Below are 23,902 nucleotides of genomic sequence, written 5' to 3' on the forward strand. Positions count from 1 at the left end.
AATACCCTTACCAATAAATTGTTGGTTTATTTGATAAGTTTCTTACCTTGATCCCAAAGTTTTGGGGTTCGAATTCTATCAAGTGAGGATGCTTGCAAATAGGGATTCCCTCGCCCTTCCCTCTACTCTCAACTCTCAAGTGTCTAGCCTGAAAGTATTAAATAAGAAAAAAACCGCACAAGTTGAAGTCTGATAAGAATTATCCATATTTTCACTGTTTCTTTTATTTATAATTCACCTCACAATTACTTAAAAAATAACCAATTTATTAAAAACCGTAAAAAGTTAAATAGAGCAATCCTAAACGAACCCGTAAACCACAGCCAAACAAACAAATCCAGAGATTCTCTAAAAAAATTTAAATAAATTTAACCCCAAATTTTGGAGGGACACTCAAATAAACAATCTGATACTGTTAATAAAACCTTATAATTAAGGCGGCAATGTCAGTGAAGGCACGTGACCTCCACTCCTCCCTCCTTTTTTTTCCTCCTTCATTCCAACAATCAAAATTTAACAGAGACAAACAACACAGTCTTTTAGAGAGAGAAACTCAGACCAGAAGAGAGAGAAACTGAAGAACTAACAGCAGCTTGAAGCTGCAACAATGGTGGGAGGAAGCTCTACTTCTTCCAAATCTCCTCGTTCCACGTCACCTTTCCGATCAATAAAAGGTTCTCCTTCGCCGTTTTCTTCGCCGGCGGTCAAGAATGTCGCCGGACGTCCGGCGAGTCCGTCGTCGGAGCGACCTGAGTTTAGTAAACCTAAGGAGAATGTCACTGTTACTGTTCGATTTCGTCCTCTCAGGTTTGTGTTTTTGATTTTATTTATTTTTTTGATTTTTTTGAATTTTTTGTGTGATTTTTGGTTTTGTTGTTGATAACGATGGTAGTGCGAGAGAGATGAAGCAAGGAAATGAGATAGCGTGGTATGCGGATGGAGATTGCACAGTTCGGAATGAGGTTAACCCTAACATTGCTTATGCATTTGGTCAGTTCCTTTGCTCTTTTAGTTTTTTTTAATTACTGTATGTAAAGTGAAATGTATAAAAATGTGTTATGGTAATAATATCGCGAAGATACGTGTTCGCAATAGCACGTAGTGCTCAAATGAATGAGTAAATGGAGGATGAGGATCTTTGTGGACCGTGGACGACCTTTTATGGAATGTATCTTGGTTCATGTAGATGACTCCTTAGTTTTGGGAATAATGTTTTGGTATTGTACTATTGTTGTTGTTGTTGTGGATAAATGTGTTATGTTGATGTGATGCAATGATTGAGTTTTTTTTTTTTAATGAAATGTGCATATTTGCCCGAAATAAGGTGTATGTACAAAAAAAATAATTTAATTCAAAAGAGGAAAACTCCTTTTATGGAAAAAACTCCTTTTATGGAAAGTTTTAGTTTCCTTCTGTGTTTCTTTTTAGTCACAGGAAGGGGGAGAGGAAGTTTTTAGTATTGACTAGTTAGAAGTAAGGTTGTGTAAGTCTTGATGTTTACCAACTTGGCCGCGAGGAGTAATTGTTGGGTCGTAAATTGTGTTTTGTGTTCACTTGTTAGAGGTCAAGGGCTCTATGGTGCCTTTTTCTTATTATTCTTAAATGCACCCTTTTGGTTTGTGATTTTCTTGATTTTACTTAGTTGTTTGTATGTGGTAAAAACTTTGAAATCGTGTATTTGATAGAAATTTATATCAACTATGTTGCTCCGACTCTTCATTTCACATCAAGTGCCCATGTCGGACCCCGACTCTCGGACTTAATGACACTTGGACACTTCACTTTTAGTTCAAAATCATGGAGTATTTTCACAAATAGCCGAGTCGGTTGCTTAGACACATACCCATGTCGGACATGGGTACCCGACTCCAAGTAACATAGTAAACCAAAAGTGTATTAGTCCTAGTTAAACACGAAGTATAAAACTTTTTTCATATAATCGAAGGCTGCCTTGTCGATTTGAATCATTTGCTCTAGTGACTATTAATTTTCTATTGTGTTCATTATAAGAGGTATTTAGCAAATTTTGTTTTTCTTGATGTACTTCCTGAATTTTCACCCTGTTTTCTCTAATTAAGGTGTATTAAAATGTAGTGCTGGTAAATTTCTGGAATTTAGCTCTCAATTGTTGTAATTATGCTTGATGCAGATAGAGTATTTGGCCCTGCAACAACCACACGTCATGTATACGATATTGCTGCTCATCATGTTGTGAGTGGTGCTATGGAAGGAATAAATGGTAATTACTCGTTCTTTCTAAAATATGCTGTTAATGTCAGCAAAATTGCCTGTTAGAGCAACCAATTGTTTTTCTTTTTTTCTTTTTAATGGCAAAGCAACAAAAGATTGCAATTGCCCTTCCATTGAGGAACCATGGATACGCGATCAATGTTAGTGATATGCTGTCTCTTCTTGTCTCTTGCTTTCTTCCTGCTCCCAATTCCCTCAGCTTCTTCTCCACTGTGTGAAATTGCCCTCATGTTCTGGTTTTTAATTATAAATGTTCATGTTCCTCCTTTGAAATGTTTGAGTCCTGGGGTCAATGTGAAGTTGCAATTTATGCATTCTAAACAATAATGTATTAGTCCATGATGTGAGTTGAATGCATAGTAGTTGGAATGTGGAATATGTTTCATGTTATGACTCTCAGCCTACAATGGCCTTGCTTCGTGCAGGTACTATCTTTGCATACGGAGTTACTAGTAGTGGGAAGACGCACACAATGCATGTAAGTGATATTTTCTTAGTTCACTAATTTTACTTCTCAGATCTTAATTGTTTCTTTACATCACTGTTATCCTTCTATTTTATCATTCTGACGAGGAGCATATGTTCCAATTTGGGGATCATGAATAACACATTGTAGTTCCTTTTGGACTTTTGGTTAATGTAATGATTCAATGTGATTTGAACTGTTCCAGGCTTTAGTTTCCAACTGTGAAATTATGTGAATATATCAAAGTGAGTGATCTGTGTTTCAGTGCCTCCATAGTATTCAATGTTTCATCACATCGTAATAATAAATGAATGAAATATGATATATAAGGGGCGTGTGCAGATAATAATGATAAGATTTTCTGTAAAAATGGATAACAAGACATATCTGGTTCTTTACCCATTCTTTGTCAGTGTTTATATTCAAATATGATGATGCGTTGGATATCTTAGCCCTTAGAAGTGCCTAAAAGAGGTCATTAAGCTACTTTAAAGAATTTATCTCGAGTAGTCGTCCATTTTAAGTGTTGGGTATGTGCTCAATATGGGCATGGCTGGGCAGATTTAACAGTTGGGTCTCTTGGGTTTAACTAAAATTTGTAGCGGATGTCCCTTACTAGTCTCCTCAGGAGTTTATGCGTTGATTTATTCACTTCAAGCAGGGCCTTCTCTATTATTATAGAGCCTTTTTGCAATTAAGACAGATTGGGGTCCTCTACAACTTTGCCCTTAAAGTTTCTAAGTTTGATATAGCCAAAGGTAATTAACCACTATCTGAAGAGAAAATAACAATTAAGCTCTCATATAATTCTGATTGAACCAACAGCCTAAATAATCACTAAAACAAGAAGGGCAGAGAAGTTTAAGGTATATTACCTTTATAGTAATCACCATTGATTGAATATAAGAAATATTAGCTTTTGCAAACAAAGTACAGAGTAGTAAATAATACATACCCTAATACCCTTATGGAATTTGTTACATGCTAGGCTAAATATCTAATGTACTGTGATGGAAGGGATTTGAGAACTGGAGTTGTGGGGAAACAGCAAAGGAAGGTAAGCAATAATTACCAATTTACCATAAATTGTTAATGGAAGGTTAGTGAAACTAGAGGGCTTTTGGATTTTTTTTTTTTTTTTAAAAAAAAAAAAATGTATAGGGATTTGTGATCGAGAATTGCAGAGATCTTGTCTCAATGTATAGAATACTTCATTTCACGAATTATTACTGAGCCATACGTAATTAGTTGATTACCAGTTGAAAGTTGCTACTTAATGATTCTGTATTAATAACTGAGGCCCTTCTATTTTAGGAGGCCCTGTGCTGCCACCGTGGCTGCACCCTTGACTTCAAGCTGCTGAGCTGGGAACAGCAGGAAGTGTGGGCAAAGATGCTGTTTTATTGTAAAAACAATTTCGTGTTCTTCAGCCTTGTGGTGTTAGGAATAGAACGAAATAGTCAGATGACTTAGGGCATAAATTTATCTGCAATCTGATCCAAGTGAGATTTGTCTTCCATTATATGTAGTTTCGTCTTCGGTAGAAAATCTCTCTTCACCAGTTAACCATTAGAGGAATGGAAACTTCAAATACTTGCTGTTTGTAAGGTTACAAGTTGTGTGCATTCCTCTGTGTCTTATTCTTTAGGACACAGATAAATATAAAAGTTTTTTTTTGTGTGTGTGTGTGGGGGGGGGGGGGGCACGCACGTGTGCGCGCGCGCGTGTGTTTCCTTGTTAATTTTTGAATGAGAACAAAATTTCTTTGGAGTTGGGACTTAAATTCCCAAACTCTAGAAGCCCCGGAAAAACATAAAAATTTCATTGCTCCTATATGAACACAAGGCAACATGCATACCTTTACACTAGAAAGCCTATAAAATAGAGAGTTTAGATGACTAGCTACATGGAGCAATTGGCTTTTGTAGTCAAGGACTTACCTAAATTTGGGGGCCATCTTCTAATAAACCATCTGATTATGTAATTCTTTGGATTGTGTAGTATGATGCTCTTTGAGCTTGCATAAGTTGCAATGTTGACGCTGTGATTTTGATTACAGGGGCTGCAGAAGTCTCCTGGAATAATTCCATTAGCAGTGAAAGATGTCTTTGAAATCATTCAGGAGGTACCTCATTATATTACTCATTGATTCTATACTGAAAGCTGTACTCTTTATTTTCTGTATGTAAACTCACCATGGGTCATGCATTTCAGACACCTGGCAGGGAGTTTCTTCTTCGTGTTTCTTATCTGGAAATCTACAATGAGGTTAGTATTTCTCTAATATTCTTTCTGAATGGCTGAATTACTACAAAATCAACCTTGTAAGATACTAGTGTCAGTAACTGTTGATATAATAGCCGGTTTTTAGTCCTTGAATGAATTGTACAAAGAAATGAGTAATGAAAAATAGACAGATGAATTAGAATAAGGGGTGTCTTTTATGGTGCTCCCTAAGTCCCTACCATTCTGTTTTGATTCAAACATTGCATAATGAAGATATTCAGGAAGCAGTGTGTTCGGAATCCATGATAGAAGTATAAGAAGATACTGTCATATATGCCATTTAGCTTGTAAAACAACCCACCTCCTTCTGGGTTTTCTGTTGACTTTAAAACTCATATTTCCATAATATGCTAATATCTCTGAAAGTTTACATCCTTGTAATTATTTGAGGAGACTGAACACAAAATTAGCTGCAATGGAAAAATATTGGTTGTTGAAGAATCACTATTGTTTTGTTTTTGGAAGTTCCATTGAAAACAATTTCTATTCTGTTAATAAAAAGTTCCCTGTTTTGAGCTGTGAGCATCAGCTCTTAATTAAGAATCTGCCCTTTTGCCAATGATTGTTTAATGGGATTGGGATATCATCATTTAATTGTATTTCTCAGTTCTTTGGTTTTGCAACGTTTTCCTTTTTAAAAAGTTTTAACATACTTGTAACATTACATTTTTTTTGGATCTGGGTTGCCTTTATCCTCATCTCATCTGTCCATATTTATCTCTCTATTTTTCTCCTCATCACATTATTGGTCTTTGGTCCCATCACATGACTTCTTAAAATGTGTGTCTTCCCCCATGTTGCAATTTAAAAGAATGGAGGAAGCACATAATTCCCTTCAGGTTATTTTTTTTTTTAATTTTTAATTTAAAAAAGTTTATGCATCAGTTTGAATAGTCTAGAAAATCAGATTTTTAGGCTTAACTCCTTTAATCTAGGGACACTATGTTGGTACTTTTGTCAATGATTTTATATCGCTACCATTGAACTTGTTAAACTACCTCGTTAATTCTTAATGTTGCTCTTTTAGGTTATCAATGATTTGCTGGATCCAGCTGGACAGAGCTTACGAATTCGAGAAGATACTCAGGTACATGTGCTAATATTGATGAGTTGAAAGTGGTTATGTTACTAGGATCAAAGGGACATGGAACGGTCTACTTTATGAACAAATCTATTTACAGTTGCAGAAGCTGTACAAAATGATGTTTTATTATAATAAATTACAGATACTTACTGCAGGATCTGAATTTAGAGTTTTGAGAATAGACAAGTGGGAGGATATGAGAGGTGTTTTTTTTTTTTTTTTTTTTTTTAATAGATGAGAATACATTTTAGAGACTGATGAAAAAATGTGACTAAAGGTTACAAAAAAGAAAAAGTGACCTAAAATCATGTCCAAGTATGTTTGACCCCGTTGCAAAAAAATATGTTTGACCCCAGAATAAGTACAACGATTGTTACCAAATTCTAAACCGTTTACTTGTCTTCCAGAACCTACTCATTCTAGTATAATACAGAATGAAATAATTATAGCTGATATATTGATTGCATAAAAAATTTCTTTATCTTCAATAAATTTCATTTGGGATCAACACAAGTGTCAATAGTAGGGTTCTGATTATAAAAGAATAAGTGCCACACTAATAAATTGTTCTATTTGCTCTGGATGTTCAAATATGTAGTGTTTCTTCCCATTGTTGTCTTGATGATATGCAGGCTATAACTTTTGCAGGGAACTTACATTGAAGGAATTAAAGATGAAGTTGTACTCTCACCCGCTCATGCATTATCCTTGATTGCTACTGGTGAAGGTACGCTTGAGTTGTATTTCAGTGTCTTCTGTTGAAAAGGTAAACCTAGATTGGTTGCTTTCTGAATGTGTTTGCTCCCTGAGGGCTGATTCTGACATGCACTTTACATAAGTGTTCTTAACATTAATAATATATGTCAATATATGTCCTTTTATGTTCGTGGATTTTATTCCCCCTAATTTTATTGCTGCTGTAATGTTGTCAATAGTTGGCTACTTGGCTTTTTTCAAGATTCACAATCAAGCCCCCAGTTTATCATCTGAATGGTTTTATTTCTAATATTTCCAGCGCATAGACATGTTGGCTCCAACAACTTCAATCTACTTAGCAGTCGAAGTCACACCATTTTCACTTTGGTAAGTGTATCTTTTATGCAAATAGGTTTCTGGCATGCATGCCTGGTATCATTCTTGATCTGCCAATAGGTATGTGGTTGAGGGATCGTGCCTCTCAGCAATAAGTGAAAAGTCTGGGTACATCATAGGTCCTCCATACTCTGCCAATGCTAGGATGGTTGGGACCCTTTGTAGATGTATTTGTAGTATGGAGGTATTTTTTCTTGACAGCAAACAACAATGCAACACCCAAGGAATTTTTATGAAAGTTTAATTTTGTGCTTAGGCTTTGTTCAAATCCATGTAAATAAAGCAAATTTCAGGAAAAATTATTCAGATAAGGGCTTCCAATTTCCAATCAACTTATTAGTGATGCAACTACAAAGTCTTACTTTCTCTTTTATATTTAGAGGCAACGTTGTTACAAGAATGTTAAGCAAACAACTGAGTAAACAAATCAACACTATAGTGCTACCTGACTAGGGCTTCCTCTGTTATGTTGTTGCTCATTCCTAGCAGACATTCCTGTGGTGTGTGATACCCCCTTCCGTTTTTTGCCTTCTTCATTCTGAACTTTTTCTAATTTGTCCAAGTTAGACCATAGTAGTATAGTACACATAAGGCTTGATCCAACAGGGTGGAATAACCCAGAATTGATTTATTGCAGCTTTTGGAAGTGGATTTACTCACTTAGTGACTTTGTTACAATATACTCCTTTGTTCTGGCTCAGGAGTCAGGACCATATATTATGGGAAAACCCTTCAACATAGATCGATCCCTGGACACTCCTGCAGATTTCTTTTTTCCTCGGAGCTCTGAGTCTTGATTTCTGAGATGCATTGCAACTAGATACTGTTGCTAGTGGTGAATGATGTTGAATTTTGTACTCAAATTTGAATAATTAACTTGGTTGGCTCTGTCAAAGTAGGCTGTTGTTTTAAAACTCTGTTTTTCCTTCATGTTCTTGACTCAAATATGTCATTAAAGGTAAGGGGGTCAAGGATAGATAATTTGCCATGTACCTGTGAATTCAAGAATTGGAAGTTATAGCTGTAACTCGTAAAATTTTGTCTGCTAAAGATTGTGAAATAAAGCCTTCTACCTTTCACAAACATTGGCTAGTTATTCAAGGTGGGTTTGTACTGTCCATTGCACAAGTTATTTACCTTGAGTATTGTGGCCATAATGGAGTATTTCTCTGTTTTGAATTTTCTTGCGTAATGTTTTCTTAACGTTTCATTCTTATTCATAAGATCATTGACAAAATTGATGGCCTTTCAGACCATTGAAAGCAGTCCACACGGTCAAAGTCAAGGGGAAGAAGACGTATCACTGTCTCAATTGGCAAGTCTTTCTATATATATCATTGTTCAATAAGATATGTTATTTAAGTTTTATATCAAGATATTTTAGTCACTTTTTGACCCTTCTTCTCTATCTTTACAGCATTTGATTGATCTTGCCGGGTCTGAAAGTTCGAAGATCGAAACAAATGGATTACGTAGAAAAGAAGGCTCATACATAAATAAAAGTTTGCTAACTCTTGGCACTGTAAGTGGTTTATTTTCCTTTAAGAAGCAAGATATTTATGTAATCATCCAAATAACTAGTTTAATTGATCATTGATTTGTTGTCTGATGGGAAACCTATCCATGCTGGCAACTTAATGAGACTCTTTCCATGCAAGTCAAAAGGTGTGGAACATAGATAAAGAACTCTAGTTGGACATCCTGTAATTATTCTTCATACTTAATACTGGTATATTTTTTCTGGTTTGACATGGCAAGTTCAGATCTAATAGTTTTTCTTACATGATTGCTTGTGATATGCTGTCAATGATTATTATTTGCTATTGTAGTTTAAATATTTGTTAATGAATCTTCTGTATCATTGCAGGTAATCTCCAAGCTAACTGATGGTAAGGCATCTCATATTCCTTATCGTGATTCAAAGCTCACCCGTTTGTTGCAGTCCTCTCTCAGTGGCCATGGACGAATCTCAGTGAGTTAATTTCAAATCACTAAGTATTGAGGCTGCTTTCACCTAAAAATTGATTTTCTTATTTTGTTGACAATTGTTTCTGTGCTTAATCTTATTGTAGCTTATCTGCACTGTGACTCCTGCCTCTGGCCACAGTGAAGAAACTCACAATACTTTGAAGTTTGCGCACAGGAGTAAGCATGTAGAAATTAAGGCTTCTCAAAATAAGGTAACTTTAGGAGAGCTTCTGTTTTGTATTTCTTACATGCTGTCATAGAAATATCGCTACATTTTTAATGCTTGTTTGTCATTGACTTTTATTTCTGGTAGATATTGGACGAAAAATCCCTCATTAAGAAGTACCAAAAAGAAATTTTAAGTCTAAAGCAAGAGCTTCAGACACTAAAGCATGGCATACCAGAGGATACATGTGTGAATGTGTCAACGCCAGAAGATTTGGTTAGCCTAAAGCTGCAGGTACATGCCACTGTATGTTCAACAGTTTAACAAGGATATTGTACTAATTAATGACCTTTTTTATCACTCAGAAAACAATTAAGGTCAAAGGACTAATCCTCATACATCAGTCCCTAATTTGTGTATATTTGTGTTCTTCCCCTGCTTTCTTTTGGTCATCACATAACTTTCACGTTATTCTGGTTTATGCTTTTAGGGATTTCACCTATTCTATAACTCCTAACGACTTTTATGGTTCTTTGTATACTTCAGTATGCTTAATCTTATCTCATAAGTCACAACTCTCTCTTTTATAGTTTTATGTGTGTTTTTGTGATGGTTTCAGCCAACTTTGGAAACCTTCTTTCCATATAGACAATCATGATGGTATTAATCTACTCCTAAAAAAGACAAAAACTTAGACGGTGATACAATGTTTAAGTTTATGAATTATGATTGAGACTAGAGTTTCATATAGCATGAGGAATTTTGCCAATCAATTCGGAACCCTTAGAGCTTCAATATTCACGTACTAAAATATCAAAAAAAAAATTGTTTAACTCATTTCTTTCTTTTCCTCTGATGGATAGTGATGATATTAGCTCTGTCACATTTGCTGATATCTCATTTGGAGTGCAATTTTAGAGTTTCTAAATTATATATATATATATATGCTAACTGAATCAAACTTAAAGCTGTTCATGCTGTATGCATATACAGGCTTGACAACTGTTAGTCATTAGTTGCATGATTGGTTTGTTGGGGGAGGGGGGGGGTTTCTCTTGTAATCTTAATAATTTGATTGACAATTTTGTGTACGCGTTTTTATATAGTGAACAGTGTTGTATATATGCAGAAAAGTAGGGAAATCTTGTTTTATGTTTTCTTTCGAATAATTTCCCCATGTCTTCTAACTTTCTTCCCTCTCTCCTATAAAAATGTTTCTAAAGCTGGAAGCAGGCCAGGCTCAGTTGCAGTCTAGCACAGAGGAGGAGGAGCAAGCTAGAGCAGCTCTTACAGGAAGAATTCAACGGCTCACAAAATTAATTTTGGTTTCAACAAGAAATACTCCGGGAACAACACATGTCCCTCAAAAGTCTGTCTATACAAGAAGGCATTCCTTTGGTGAAGAGGAGGTGCTTGATTCAGCACTAAACTTCTTTATTCTAAAATTCTGAATTAGTTATTTTAACTCTTATTATAATTTGTAAGTCTTGAACTGGATGCAGCTTGCACATTTACCAGATAGGACACGGGAGAATGCAATTTGTTGCGATGATTCTGGTGGTGGAAGTCTGGATCCCGAGGTTCCGATTGATGGCTGTGTCAATCCAACCAATCTACATGAGATTGTTAAGGATTACAAGAAGAGTAAAAGAAAAGGAATGCTTGGATGGTTTAAGTCAAGAGTAATTATTTCTCCCATCTTTTTCTCCTCAGAAATTTCATTTCTTGATTGGCACAGCCACATAAATATGAGAACTATGCTTTTATGTAACTATTGAAATGCTTGCAGAATCTGTTATCTATTGGAATTACAGTTTTCTTTCTTTCTTTGCTTCATTCATTGTTAATCTCCTCTTCTAGTCTATTTGGTGTTATCCTCAGTGTTTACAAACGTGCTTAACACTTATGTCTGGATCTGTTCTGCCAAATGCTACTACTTATTGCAATGTGAAGATTTTAAATCAAAATAGCTGCAATTGGATTATTCAATTGATGAAAATCTGTTTTGTTTAAAGAAAAATGATGTCAAATGAGAATCTCTGCAATGTTGATTAAGTGATTGTAGGGATGGAAATGGATCTAAGACTCGACCTAGAACTGTTTGGATCCAATATCCTAACCCTACCCATAGACACACTAAGCTTTATTATTTTAATTTTTAATTTTTTGTATATTTAATAGAATATTTTATTTAGCTTTTCGAAATATGGCACTTAACTTGCAAAATTGAACATATATCCTGCCTGACATCTCTCCTTGTCAACTGTTGTCACTCTAGAGTGTTAATATTATTCTTTAATCATCTCACACTATTTACTTCTATGCTCCATCACTCTTAAGATTCCAACATTAACTTAGTGTTTTTGATAGTTTGCAAATTATTGAGACCCATTGATAGTAGATGGGTACTACCTTAAGAGGTTAAAAGTGTTACTTATAGAATTTTCATCTTTCAAAGTATCCTTAAACATTTTTTAACGCAGTCGCATTTGCTGCATGGGTGTATATATGATTTTATCCTAAAAAATTTCAGAAGAGAAATCAACAACGTGCATACAAATGAAAATTAAGATTCTTAATTTGAAGAAAATTTCCCTTTAAAGTTTTTCTGGTTCTTTGTTCCACATGCACTACCATGTTTCCTAAAGGGACCTACTTCTGCACTATAATGATTCAATGCTTCTTCATATTTCTTTGTAAGACATTGGCACTGCACATTGTAAACCTTGTGGGAATAAACCAACATGAATGGCTTTTTAAAATTCGTTTGATATATTTATTGTTGGATTCTATTATTTTTCATCATATTTAGGTTCCAGCAATAACTTCATGCATTTTTGTGCAGAAGCCTGAGCTTGTTGGCGGATTGTCTCCAGTTGCCACTGATGATGGTCAGAGTTCAACTAGTGGATCTCCTGCAACTGCTTCCAGATCCTCACAAAACAGAGTAATGGCTTCTGATGTAAAAGAAAAACAGAGGAAATTAGTCAATAGGAAGCAGGGTGATCTTCCAGCAACAAACTTTTCTCCAGAAAAGGGCCAAACTGATGAATTCCTTAGTACTGGAATTGGGCTTTCTCATATTAACCTGGTGAGAAATCATCTAGTTCTTTTAAGTACTATTCAGTCAGACACTTATAGTAGATCAAAATCATTTGTGTTGCTTGTTCTTGTGTACTTTTTTTACTACTGTTTTTGTTGCCTTTGTTTGTCCTAACTAATTGTAAACCCCTTAACAGAATTTATTTTTTTTTATTTTTTTTATTTTTTCCGAAAGAAACACCGTAACAGATTTGAATTACCATTTTGGTATGGTGGTAGAAAGAGCTTAAACATCCACATTACCTTTTGGGGTTCAAGGATCTTAACCGTTTGGTTTATAAGTGAGCCTAAAGTTCTTTCTGGGGATTTTTTATGGGGTGGATGCCGGATGGATGTTTTAGCCCTTAATATATTTATCTACCACTAACACCTACTTCCAGTTATCTGCAAGTTAACGGTCTATTCAAAGCTTTGTGAAACTGCCTTATATTATACGAAGTGTAAATTATCATCAGCTTGAGTTGTAATAAAATTACTTTTGTTGACAGCTGACTCACTCAGTACTGGCCTAATAGACATCTTTGGGTGTTACCTTTCATCATGCCATTCCTTCTGTGTCTTGTTGATAATCTTAGTACCAAGAGCTTGTTGATTGTCGATTAGCATAAGTGCAAGTATCATGTCCATTGTTAAAATGCTGATTCAGAAAAATTGTTTTTTCTCAAGAAGAATATAAAGATCTGCTCTTCCTTCAAATTAAATTTCTTGGTTTTTCTAAATATGCATTTTGCAGACTGGAACAACAATTACTGATCAGCTGGATGTCCTTCAAGAGCAATTAAAATTGCTTGCTGGAGAGGTTGCACAGTGTACCTACTCTCTCAAAAGACTATCAGGGGAAGCAATTAACAGCCCCGAAAATTCTCGTGATGAGGTATAGTTTGTGACCTCCAGCACCAGCCAGATCAGGATTTTAAATCTTAAACAATAAAAAGAATGATGGTTGTAATGTTGTATTCATATCTTATCGGTATGTGATATGTATATACATTACAGGAGCAAATACGGAAGTTGAAGAATGAAATCACTGAAAAAAAGCTGCAAATACATCAGCTGGAGCAGTGCATAAAAGTATCACTGGAAGCAGCTCCACAAAGTGTGCCTAGGTCTGAGCTGTCTCAGGTATTAATTATACTTCCTCCGTTCTCTTTTATTATGCAATGGTTTGACTTTCACTTTTGCCAATGCATAACTTCAACTACTAAAATCTCATCATTAAGTAAAAATTATAAATTTTGATAGTTTGAAAATATACATCGAGACGAGTCTAACAAGATCCGACTTGATTATACCTTGCTTTACATATCAATCGCTAAAGATGGTCTAACAGAAATTGTCAATAGTGGCAAATGTCAACAATTTGCTAGTAAAACAGAAAGAGTATAATGATATGCCTTCTTATTAGAAATGGTTCACAATGGACTGATAACTATGACCCATAAGAAGCAATTATTTTAATTAAAGGAAGACTGATGTATTTTGTTAAAAAACAGTAAGAAATCAAGTGGTATGGTCCAACCAAATCATCGATTTAGTGCCTCTTACAAGGCTATTAGCTGTAGCGATGTACTTCCTCCGTTTCCTTGTAGTTGCAACACTTCCCTCAAATGGAAATGTCACAATAGTTGCAACACACTATAAAAGGAAGGTTTTTATAGTGAAAATTGTACTATTACCTTTATTTAAAGCTTATGGCCTACTTGATTGTACTCCTAATAACCTCTTAACCCCACTTTAAGTGTATTATATCATGTGAGGTCCACTTTTCTTAAATACCGTGATAAAGTGTGTGTTATAACTATAAAGAAATGGAAGAAGTATAAAGGAACACAAATTTATATCCTTACACCTGCTCACACCCTAGATAAGAGAATCAGCAATTCATGCACTTGACAACTGAGTGTGGAGTCTGTCCAGTGGCTGCCTAGCTGTGAAGTAGTAGATCAAAACAAATCATAAGAAATTATGATCTGCATTTTTCTCGCTCTTTTTCTATCTTTTCTAGTAAACACGCATTAGTTCTAAGTTGCTGTAAAAACTATACCTTGACTACGGGTTGGCATTATAGTCAATTATGATGAAGCTGCTGGTGTGTGCTTAAGAGCTACGCTGTCAATTGTCAAATATGTATGCCAATTGGTACTACGTTAACCTGATACTCTTGGTTTACAAAAAGAGAGTACTTGATCAAATTTTGAGTATATGGCTTTTTTTTTTTTAATTGATTGAGCCATTACTTTTACAAATTCACATCATTGCTTTCTCATGTAGGCTTTAGCTAAGATTGCTACTCAGCTGAGTGAGAAAACTTTTGAACTTGAGGTTGGTTTGATTCATCTAGTTTTATATTTTTAATCATTCTTTAACTTTTTTTTATTTATTATTAAAGGTCCTCCTTTTCTTCTCTCCTTTAGGGAAATTAACAATAAACTATAATGATATTTTATTGATGGTTTTCTGTGGTTGATTGCTCAGATCAATTCAGTGGATAAAAGGATTCTTCGGGAACAGTTACAAATGAAGGTAATTATCGTGCAATTTTTATACTCTTTCTGCAAATCTAATTTGATAGCCTGCTGAGAAATCTCCATAATTTTTTAGATCTCAGAGAATGCTGAGATGCAAGAAGCCATCCTTCTACTAAGACAGCAACTTAGCACATCGTCAGATATTTGCTCCATCTATCCTGAAGGACAAAATCAGTCTGCTATGCTCAATGCTTCTGCTTTAGATTCTAATCCTATCAATTTAGGTGAGAAAAACAAAGGAGGGAAGGATTCACCTCTTGATGCAACTACACCTACTAGTGTGATAAGTTTGAATCGGTTCTTTGGTCAGGATGATTCAAAAGATTGCAAGAATGCTACAAACTCAAATTTACAGGTAATTATGCTAGTTACTTTTTCTGTTTTTCGAATTCATAAGCCCATCTTATTGATTTTTCTCAACTGACATTCACTAGGACCAAAAGAGAGCTACTTTCTGTCTGAGTGAGAGAGTGAGAGAGAGAGAGAGAGAGAGAGAGAGAGAGCTATTAAAATTATTGTTTAGATGCTCACTTAGATTGTTGTTTTGCTTCTTAGATTTCCAATATTGAGAATCTCAAGCAAGAGAATGCAAGATTAGCTGAAGAAAAAGTTGGACTGGAAATTCATAGCCAAAAGCTGGCAGAAGAGGCTTCATATGCAAAAGAACTGGCTGCAGCTGCAGCAATTGAGCTTCAACATTTGACAGAAGAAGTTACTAGGTTGTCATATCAGAATGCGGAGCTGATTGGTGAGCTGGGTTCCACAAAAGAGGTCAATTCTGGATCTGGTTGCTGTCAACCTTTGTCTGATGTGAATAAAAACAGTAATAGTTTTGCTGAGATTGATGCAAGCTCAAGGAAACTAGAATATGAACAGTTGGTTGAGTACTTGCAGAATGAGCTTCATACCAGATATCAAAGAGAAGCCATGCTAGAAGCTGCTTTATCTGAGAAAGAGCAAGTAGAGCGTGAGCTGGATAAACAGCTTAGCAAGGCAAAGAGGCACGAAGAAGTTTTAGAGAGTGACTTAGAAAATTTGTGGGTTCTTATAGAAAACATGAGGAAATCTGGTATAGAAACTGATGATGTCTTATCTCATAGGATTGGTACATCTAATTATAGATCAGCCGAGGTTCCAGTTGGAATTACCTCAAAGGGCAGCTTATTATCAGCAGGAAGTCAAGTATCTAGAAATTTGGACAAGATAAGCTCAGCTGGTGCCAGCAATTTGAAAGAAATAGAGAGGTCCAAAGAGCTAGAGAAGCTTATTTCAAGACTGAAGGCATGTAAACAATGACTAGATTCTTCAAGATTATTTGATCTTAATCTGAATTGACCTTGAATGTGATGAATGTAAAAAAAAATCGATATGCTTAATCACATCAATAATCTCTCTGTGTATATACTTTTGTCAGAAAATGCATATTCAATATTTTTTTCCCAATCTTTTAAAAGTGCCTTTTGACTTTCGTATCTTGATGAACTTTGTTACTCCCTAATAGGCCTTGTGATTGTTCAATATTTGCATTTTGTTCTCGGTCTGATCCAGTTTATTCTTTCATAAGTCTTACCTCCTTATCTCCAGCTATTATAGTTTCTGCACCTCATTATTGTATTCTTTGATTAAATTTACTAGAAACTTGTCCCAAAATCATGACAGTGCATCACTTTGTTGCTTTAGTGCATTATATTTGCTATCTAGATGTATATTGTCCTTTAAGTATGTATGTCATGCAGGTTGAAGGGTCGTGCATTACATTTTCTTTTCCTATTAAATCAAGTACCTTGTACTATCTGTTGTAGGATGTCTTATGCTGTTAACTTATACCTTGATTTGGTACATGTATTTAGCCATCAAATGCACTGCAAGTAAGTGCTAATGACTAATACTCTTTTGTTTACCCAACTGATTTTTCAATTTTTTTTTTTTTTATTAACCAGGGTGAAGACTTGTCTGACCTTGATATGGCTACTCTTGAAAAACTGCAAAATGTTCATGTAGAGGCTATAACTAAGATATGCCAAGCAAAGGTGAGAAATTTTATCCTTACATAACATTGAGATGAGAATCTACATAGAGAGGCATTTCTTAAATTAGCTTAAAATTATAAGCTGATGAAGGCTGTTTGTCAAGACAGAAACTAGTATATCTCCCATGAATATTTATGTGATAGAAGAACCCGAGACTTTGCACTTGGCTTCAATTGCATTTGTGACACTTGTAATTTGACATCATTTATACTTTTTGATGGTATATTGCAGTGCGCTAATCATATATTGTAGCAGGCCAACAGATACCCTTTCAAATGGAAATTATCTGAATTTGCGGTTTGTTTCTACTTTCTTCTAGAATCTGGAGTCATTATTTGCATGAATTATGATCATCAAGGATGTTGCGTTTGTAAGTTGTAATAATGCCGGTTCACCATAAATGATTGATGCCTTGGTGCTTGTATAGGTAGGGGGTGTACTGGTGTAGTGGTTTGATAAAAATGCAACATCATCAGAGAAATTTGAAGTTCAAATTTCAATTTTAGTAGCAGGTAATGTTTCTGATGCGAAGTTAATTCTTTGAGTATATGTTTATTAGAGGGTTTTCTTTGGTTGTGAATAATTCTGTATGGGATGTACTTTTCTTCGTCTGCAGTCATTCTGCGGTTATGACTCAATTTTGATATCTTCTCTCTTTTGATTCTGCAGGATCTTTTGGACAGTATATACACGTCATGATAGCTATTCCGCATTCTGAGATTTACCACTGTTACCAGGGGCTTAACCAGCGTAATGTACGTATACTAATTTCTTTTGGCAAACATGCAAATTTTGTACAGTCTCAAACCCCAAGAACGTATGGCTTCTTGTGAGTGATTGACGTATCTTGGGACTTGCTGATCATTTTTTTTTTTGCGAGAGCATCAATACATGTTAATATCTATTGGGACGTATTTGTAATAATCTTGTGGCTTACTGATCTCTGGAGTAAATTATTGAACTAAACATTGATCAATATAAATGTATATTTATATACTTATTTTCCAAAATGAAATTTGTTATTGTAACCTGTATACTCCTCAAGTTGATTACTTTGTTATCTTATCTGTAATCCTTTCCATGGTATTATTCTGAGGAACTCATTTGGTTAGCCACTAATTTGATTAATGTCCATCTTCATATATTTTCGGCAGTCAGTTGTTTATGTGTAGCAAACTAGCAATGTCTGCTGCTGTGAAATGCCACCGAAATTTGGCCTTTTTTCTTTTTCTTATTCTTTTTCTAACTCCTTATTTGATTATTAAATACGCATTTTGGCCCTATCCTCAATCCTCTTTTAAGAAGGATTCACACCAGCCAAGGCCGGTGTCCCCTGCCACCAACTGACGTTCACCTGTAAGCGTCACTTATGCCGTAAACATTGAAATATATAATTGTGCATGGGCTGTGCACCCCTGTCCATGACTCAAAATGGTTTATAACGCAATTGCCAGAAGTAGACCTCTTGGTATCCGGATATCTACATTCCACCCTCAATCTATCTTGGTGCTAAACTGCTTATAATTCGAACTTGACCTAATTATTCAAAAAAAAAAAAAAATCATATATATACAAAGTATTTTGTTACCTAGAATGTAACCAAAACAGTGCATTGAGAAACTCTAATTGGTGAAGATGTCAATTTTTTAAATTAAATTTTATAATTTATTATTTGAGACAGGGTCATGTATTGGCTTATTCTAGTGCAACCGCCAAATTGCCAAAATACGGCTGTGTTATTGGTACCCATGATCATGGCACTTCGGCAGTTCGGCCTGCAACCTTATTAGATAACACCATCAACACCTGCATTCATCTAGTTGTACATCTTTTTCTTAATCATTTTGATCATTATTTATTGATAAATTGAAAATGAATTATTTGATACTTTCTTTCATGGACAAATATTCATATTCTACAAAAAAAAAAACTTAAGTAGTCAGATGATATGTAATGGAGTGAATAATGTCAAAACAATTTTGTTTTAATACTCCCCCCGTTTTTAAATACTTGTTTTATTTCTCTTGGGCACGTATATTGATCAATATAATATCTTTAATTATCAATAAGTATAAATTCTAACAATTGAAAATTAATAATCTATTCATTGATGATTCCAACAAGTACCCACAAGACTATATATATATATATAATGTATAAATCACAAACATTAGTCAAAGTACGACAAATGAACAGTGCAAAAAGTAGAATTGGAGCAAATATTTAAAAACGGAGGTTTTCTTTCCCATAATTGGTTAACCAATTTTGCACAGTTCATGTGGTTGCTTCGATGCAGAATTTTTCACTAATGTAGTTATGGAATATTGTTGAATTATTAGTTGTAATTAATATTTCCAAAATATCATATTGTTGTAGTTTTTGCTAATACATAAATTATGAGCGTAAGTTGTGTATTGGTAAATATGTCTGCTCGTAGTCACAATGGTTAAAAAAAAATATACTACGTAAGAAGGATCGAGTATTTGACTGAGTATTTTTTTAACACAAATTCTTGATTAAGGTGGACTTTTATTAAGTTGTTATTGTAAGATGGGTTAAGGTTTCCTAAAAATATTTAAAGTTACCTTTTATACTAAAAAAGTTACCATTTATATAACAAAAATTTACCCTTAAAAAATATTTATAATGTATTAGATTAATTATATTAGCCTTTAAAGCATGTATTTATTAGAAATTACACATTAAAATACAATCAAACTTATACAAATTAAAAGTTACCCTTAATGGGGTTTAAGTTATCATAAAAATTGTTAAAGATACCCTTAAATTGACAGTTTTACAATAAAATTAATGTAAATCCGCCTTACACGAGAATTATTGATTTTTTTAATAATGATAGAAAGCCCTTTCAAAAAAATTTTAAAAAAACTTTATAGTGTCTTGTATGAGTATTGAGTAGTTAAGTTGTGACTCTTGTGAGTCTTAAAATAGTAGAGTAATTGGGTTCAACTGTTCAAGGTTGTTTTTTGTTTTTTTTTGAGGGGAAGATAGTGACATATATTGACAAACATATACTCCATACTGTACGTCTGTACTTCGTTGTTTTTTTTGTACTCGTAAAAGAATGGAAAGTAAAGAAAGACAAGTGAAATGTTGAAAACATCCACACCTAGGTTTACCATTATTTAGTAATACGGAGTAGATAATAAGCTAGATAAAAACCACTCCCTCTGCTACATATTACTCGCAATAAAGGAATATTTTATGTCTCACAAATAATACCCTTTTGTTGTGAGTAATATGTAACGGAGGTTTATTACATGCATTTGAGAGTATCTAGAATAGTTTTCAACGATTTGTTGTACAACATATTTCGCAAATGCCTATTTGTGTCGTCCACAGTACCCCATGTGATGTTTAGGAAAATTTTATTGATGATCTTGATTTGTATATGCATTATGCTATTCAATTCGATCAAGTCAAGCCTTATCCTATTACAATATAAAACTTCGTATTGTGAAGGACATGACTAGTAAAAATCAAGCATGTACAATTTCAATTCAACAATAATCATGTGAAAATAACAAAATCTCTATAAAAGGAAAAGAATCACACTTGTAATTTGAGTAAATCCCATATAATTTTCCAGTTCCATTTATTGTGTTGTAAACTTCTTATTGTGTTGATTGTTTGATAGATTGGAAATATCTTATCTACTTTATATTATTGTGTATTTTTTTTTTCCAAAGAGAGAGAGCAAAAGTTTCCCTATTTCACCCAAAAAAAAAAAAAAAAAATCTCTATCCTAAACTATATACTTCGTATTATGTTATAATCAAATTAAATTTTTATGGAAACATAAGATAAATTCCTTAATCATTCCATACGGTCAATGAATTAATAATTAACACTATGTTAATATTATATACAAGGTCTAAGGTCTTATCATATTCCATAACGTAATAATTTTCATTTTCCTAATATATATAAAAGCCCACCTCATATTACAATTTTGCTCCATGCAGAATTAATTAAGCCAAGCAAATTTAGTTGTTTGATTTCTCTCTCTTCTTTCTCTCTCATCCCTTTTCTTTGTTGTTCTTCTTTCTTGCATTTTCCATGGATTATGAAACAGAAAAATCTCAGCAAGAATGTTATAATATTCCCAAAATTCGAGATTTTTGGAAGAAATATAAATCTCATGCTTCAAAACGGTATCACCATGATGATGATCATCATCAACACAAACATCACATTTCATCCAATAATAAGATCAAGCCAAATGATGACTTCAAAACAAATCCTCATGCTTTTGATGAAGAGTTTTTTAAGGTTTGTTTAATTATTACATTTAATTTTGAAATATTTTCCCTAATTATTGTTGATGAAAATAATAGTTTTTCATGTTTTATGTTTTTTTTTAATGTTTTGTTGTAATTTCTTAACTTTTTTTTATGTGCATGTAAAAAGGGTTATAATAATGGATGTACAATACATTGATGTATTGAAATGAAAAAACCAATGCAAGTTTTTATTTTTATGTTCTTTCAAATTCTTTTATTTTGAAGGGAGCGTTGAATTATTTTTATTTTTTTTTAAAAATCTTGTCCTGTTTATGTCGTCAAAAATGAATTTTATGTTTCAAAAGACAAAACTATAATGAATTGTTTTAGAGGAATAAGGAATTAAGCTTATAGTTGAAGTTAAAAATAAAATAAAAATCTCTTATAAAGGTAACTAATCCGGTACTTGAGATAGATAAGAAATATTATTGGCTTATAGTTGAATATGGTGATCAACTTGGCAAGTCCATATATGCAAGGATTTCACATTTTTGTCTATATGCATGCACAAAGTTAAACGGAAGGTTGATATAATGTTTATTTCATTATAATTATTTTGCTTCTCAAACAAATATTCTATAAATGAGAATTTGACCAAATATATTATATACTTATAACGTGTACTCACCTAAATCTAGCTACCATAAGTTATTTGTAAACTAATTAATTTGTTTTATTAATTAAACTAATACTTATTTTAACATTAACTTTGACAGGCCACCCAAGATTGGCAGGTAAACCATGAAAAATTGCAAGATGTTAACAACCATTTTCACAAGGTCAACCAAAATGGAAATGGAGTGGAAGAGCTTAACAAAATGAGTCAAAAACATGGGCATGATAATGATAACTATCATAATAGCTGTTTCAAAGCATTTATTTTATTAAGTGTTGCCAAGAAAAAGAAAGGCCCATCACAAGTTTCATCTTTAGTTGATCTTCCAAAAACCCATAATTCACAACGGTTTGAAAGGAATTTGCCCAAAGGAAGTATTTTCCACTCAAGTCCGTCATTAGGTAATTTACTTATCTCAATTTTCTTAATCTTATAATAATGCAAAATACCATACCATATCATATCATATTCTTGCTAAATTGAGTGCTCAAGGCTAAAACACAATTCTTATTTTGCTTATGCACTTAAACTAATTGCCCATGTGGATAACACACGCCAGGTAGTGACTAAATTGAGTGCTCATAAAGGCTTTGGCAATTTGGCGTAGTCATAAAAGTCATGACTGCAAGTCTATGTACAATATGTTATAGGTTTAAATCTCCTGTTTCCCATTTGTAATTTGTATTGCCCTGACTCATTCGAAAAATAAAAAAAATAATGGCAATCATAATTCAATAGCAATTTCTTACATTAAAACTTTGTAGAGTTAGTTCACTACTATTTCTAAGGGCTTTTTATGACATACTGTAACACGCAGGAAGATCAGGGAGTATAAATACAAGCAGAAAGGAACAAGGGACTAAATCATCCAACATTTCAAGAGCACCTTCAACAATAAGCAGGGCACCATCAACAACTAGTAGGACAACCAGCATTAACGGCAGGAATGAATCCACCAATAGACCCACCAGCATGGCTAGATCCACAAGTGATGTAGCAACCAAAGCGCGAAAAATGAATGTAAGTAGAAGTGGTCCTATGATCATGTTCTCCAACTCGAGTGGTATGTTGAAGCCGCCTGCTACTGAAAAACAGCTTGAGTGCACACTTGAGGAGTTATATCATGGTTGTGTCAAGCACATTAAGGTTTCTAGAGATGTCTTCTCTATCACCGGGTACGTCTCCTAGCCTCTAATAAAATCATCTCATTCCAAATAACTTCACTAAAGTTTATTGACAGTTATCATAACTCCAAAACTGCAGGCAGATTGTCCAAGAAGACGAGGTTTTGACAGTAAACATAAAGCCGGGATGGAAGACAGGAACAAGAATAACCTTCCAAGGAATTATCAAAGAGGAGCGTCAAGGAGAGTATCCAGGAGACATTATCTTCGTCGTTACAGAGAAACACCACCCTTTGTTCAGGAGGATGGACGACGATTTAGAGCTTGAGATAGAAATTCCAATGGTGGATGCACTGACAGGGTGCAACTTATACATTCCTTTACTAGGGAAGGATAAAATGAGCATGAGAATTGATGAGATTATTTACCCAGGTTATGAGAAAACTTTTGTAGGTCAAGGTATGCCTAACCAAAAGAACCCTCATCATAAGGGAAACTTGAAAGTCAAGTTCTTAGTAGCTTATCCCAACAGCCTAACTGATGAACAACGGTCCGAAATTTTCAGAATATTGAGTAACTAGCTAGTGTTGGTTTCTCTCTACTGCTTTTCTTTCCTTTGTTTCGTATAGATTAGGGAGTGAGGTAATGATCTGAGGGAATTCTGTACATAGTTGGGAGAGTTTTCGAAACGTTTGGTTTAGGTTTTATGCATGCTGCTGATTCAAAATCGGATTATTTTATTTAAATGAAGAAACCAGATTATCTTTGTAGTGTAGCAGTTGTATACTAATCTTTTTTTTTTTAACAGTTAAACTCATAATTCAGATGCTACTGTCAAATAAAAATTTAATAAAAAAACATAGAAATAACGTTAATCCTTAACTAA

General features: G+C 34.1%; 2 protein-coding genes across 4 annotated transcripts; both read left to right on the forward strand.

Annotated features, from left to right (window-relative positions):
- The first annotated feature begins 109 nt into the window (after positions 1 to 109).
- LOC110709761 (kinesin-like protein KIN-7C, mitochondrial) lies at positions 110 to 18,965 on the forward strand. Of its 3 annotated transcripts, XM_021887999.1 has the most exons (27): positions 111 to 807; positions 893 to 990; positions 2,150 to 2,239; positions 2,676 to 2,728; positions 4,776 to 4,841; positions 4,931 to 4,984; positions 6,030 to 6,089; positions 6,735 to 6,813; positions 7,102 to 7,169; positions 8,431 to 8,493; positions 8,596 to 8,700; positions 9,046 to 9,150; positions 9,251 to 9,358; positions 9,460 to 9,606; positions 10,536 to 10,721; positions 10,815 to 10,994; positions 12,158 to 12,403; positions 13,148 to 13,288; positions 13,411 to 13,536; positions 14,686 to 14,736; positions 14,890 to 14,937; positions 15,016 to 15,297; positions 15,498 to 16,223; positions 16,883 to 16,972; positions 17,204 to 17,269; positions 17,400 to 17,484; positions 17,642 to 18,965. In XM_021887999.1, exons 1-25 carry the CDS (start codon positions 608 to 610, stop codon positions 17,222 to 17,224), a joined length of 3,393 nt encoding a protein of 1,130 aa, XP_021743691.1. In that variant the 5' UTR covers positions 111 to 607; the 3' UTR covers positions 17,225 to 17,269; positions 17,400 to 17,484; positions 17,642 to 18,965. The 3 variants fall into 3 exon arrangements, with proteins under 3 accessions (XP_021743690.1, XP_021743691.1, XP_021743692.1); XM_021887998.1 differs by lacking the exons at positions 17,204 to 17,269; positions 17,400 to 17,484; positions 17,642 to 18,965 and having other exon boundaries at positions 110 to 807; positions 16,883 to 17,188; XM_021888000.1 differs by lacking the exons at positions 16,883 to 16,972; positions 17,204 to 17,269; positions 17,400 to 17,484; positions 17,642 to 18,965 and having other exon boundaries at positions 15,498 to 16,414.
- A 1,438-nt stretch (positions 18,966 to 20,403) lies between these two features.
- Positions 20,404 to 23,824, forward strand: LOC110709612. Its single transcript, XM_021887823.1, has 4 exons — positions 20,404 to 21,265; positions 21,993 to 22,293; positions 22,710 to 23,067; positions 23,156 to 23,824. The coding sequence occupies exons 1-4, from the start codon at positions 21,053 to 21,055 to the stop codon at positions 23,595 to 23,597; spliced, it is 1,314 nt and encodes a 437-aa protein (XP_021743515.1). The 5' UTR covers positions 20,404 to 21,052; the 3' UTR covers positions 23,598 to 23,824.
- Positions 23,825 to 23,902: the final 78 nt, after the last annotated feature.

Source organism: Chenopodium quinoa, unplaced genomic scaffold (assembly GCF_001683475.1).
Source record: "Chenopodium quinoa cultivar QQ74 unplaced genomic scaffold, ASM168347v1, whole genome shotgun sequence".
In the NCBI taxonomy this organism is placed as follows: domain Eukaryota; kingdom Viridiplantae; phylum Streptophyta; class Magnoliopsida; order Caryophyllales; family Amaranthaceae; genus Chenopodium; species Chenopodium quinoa.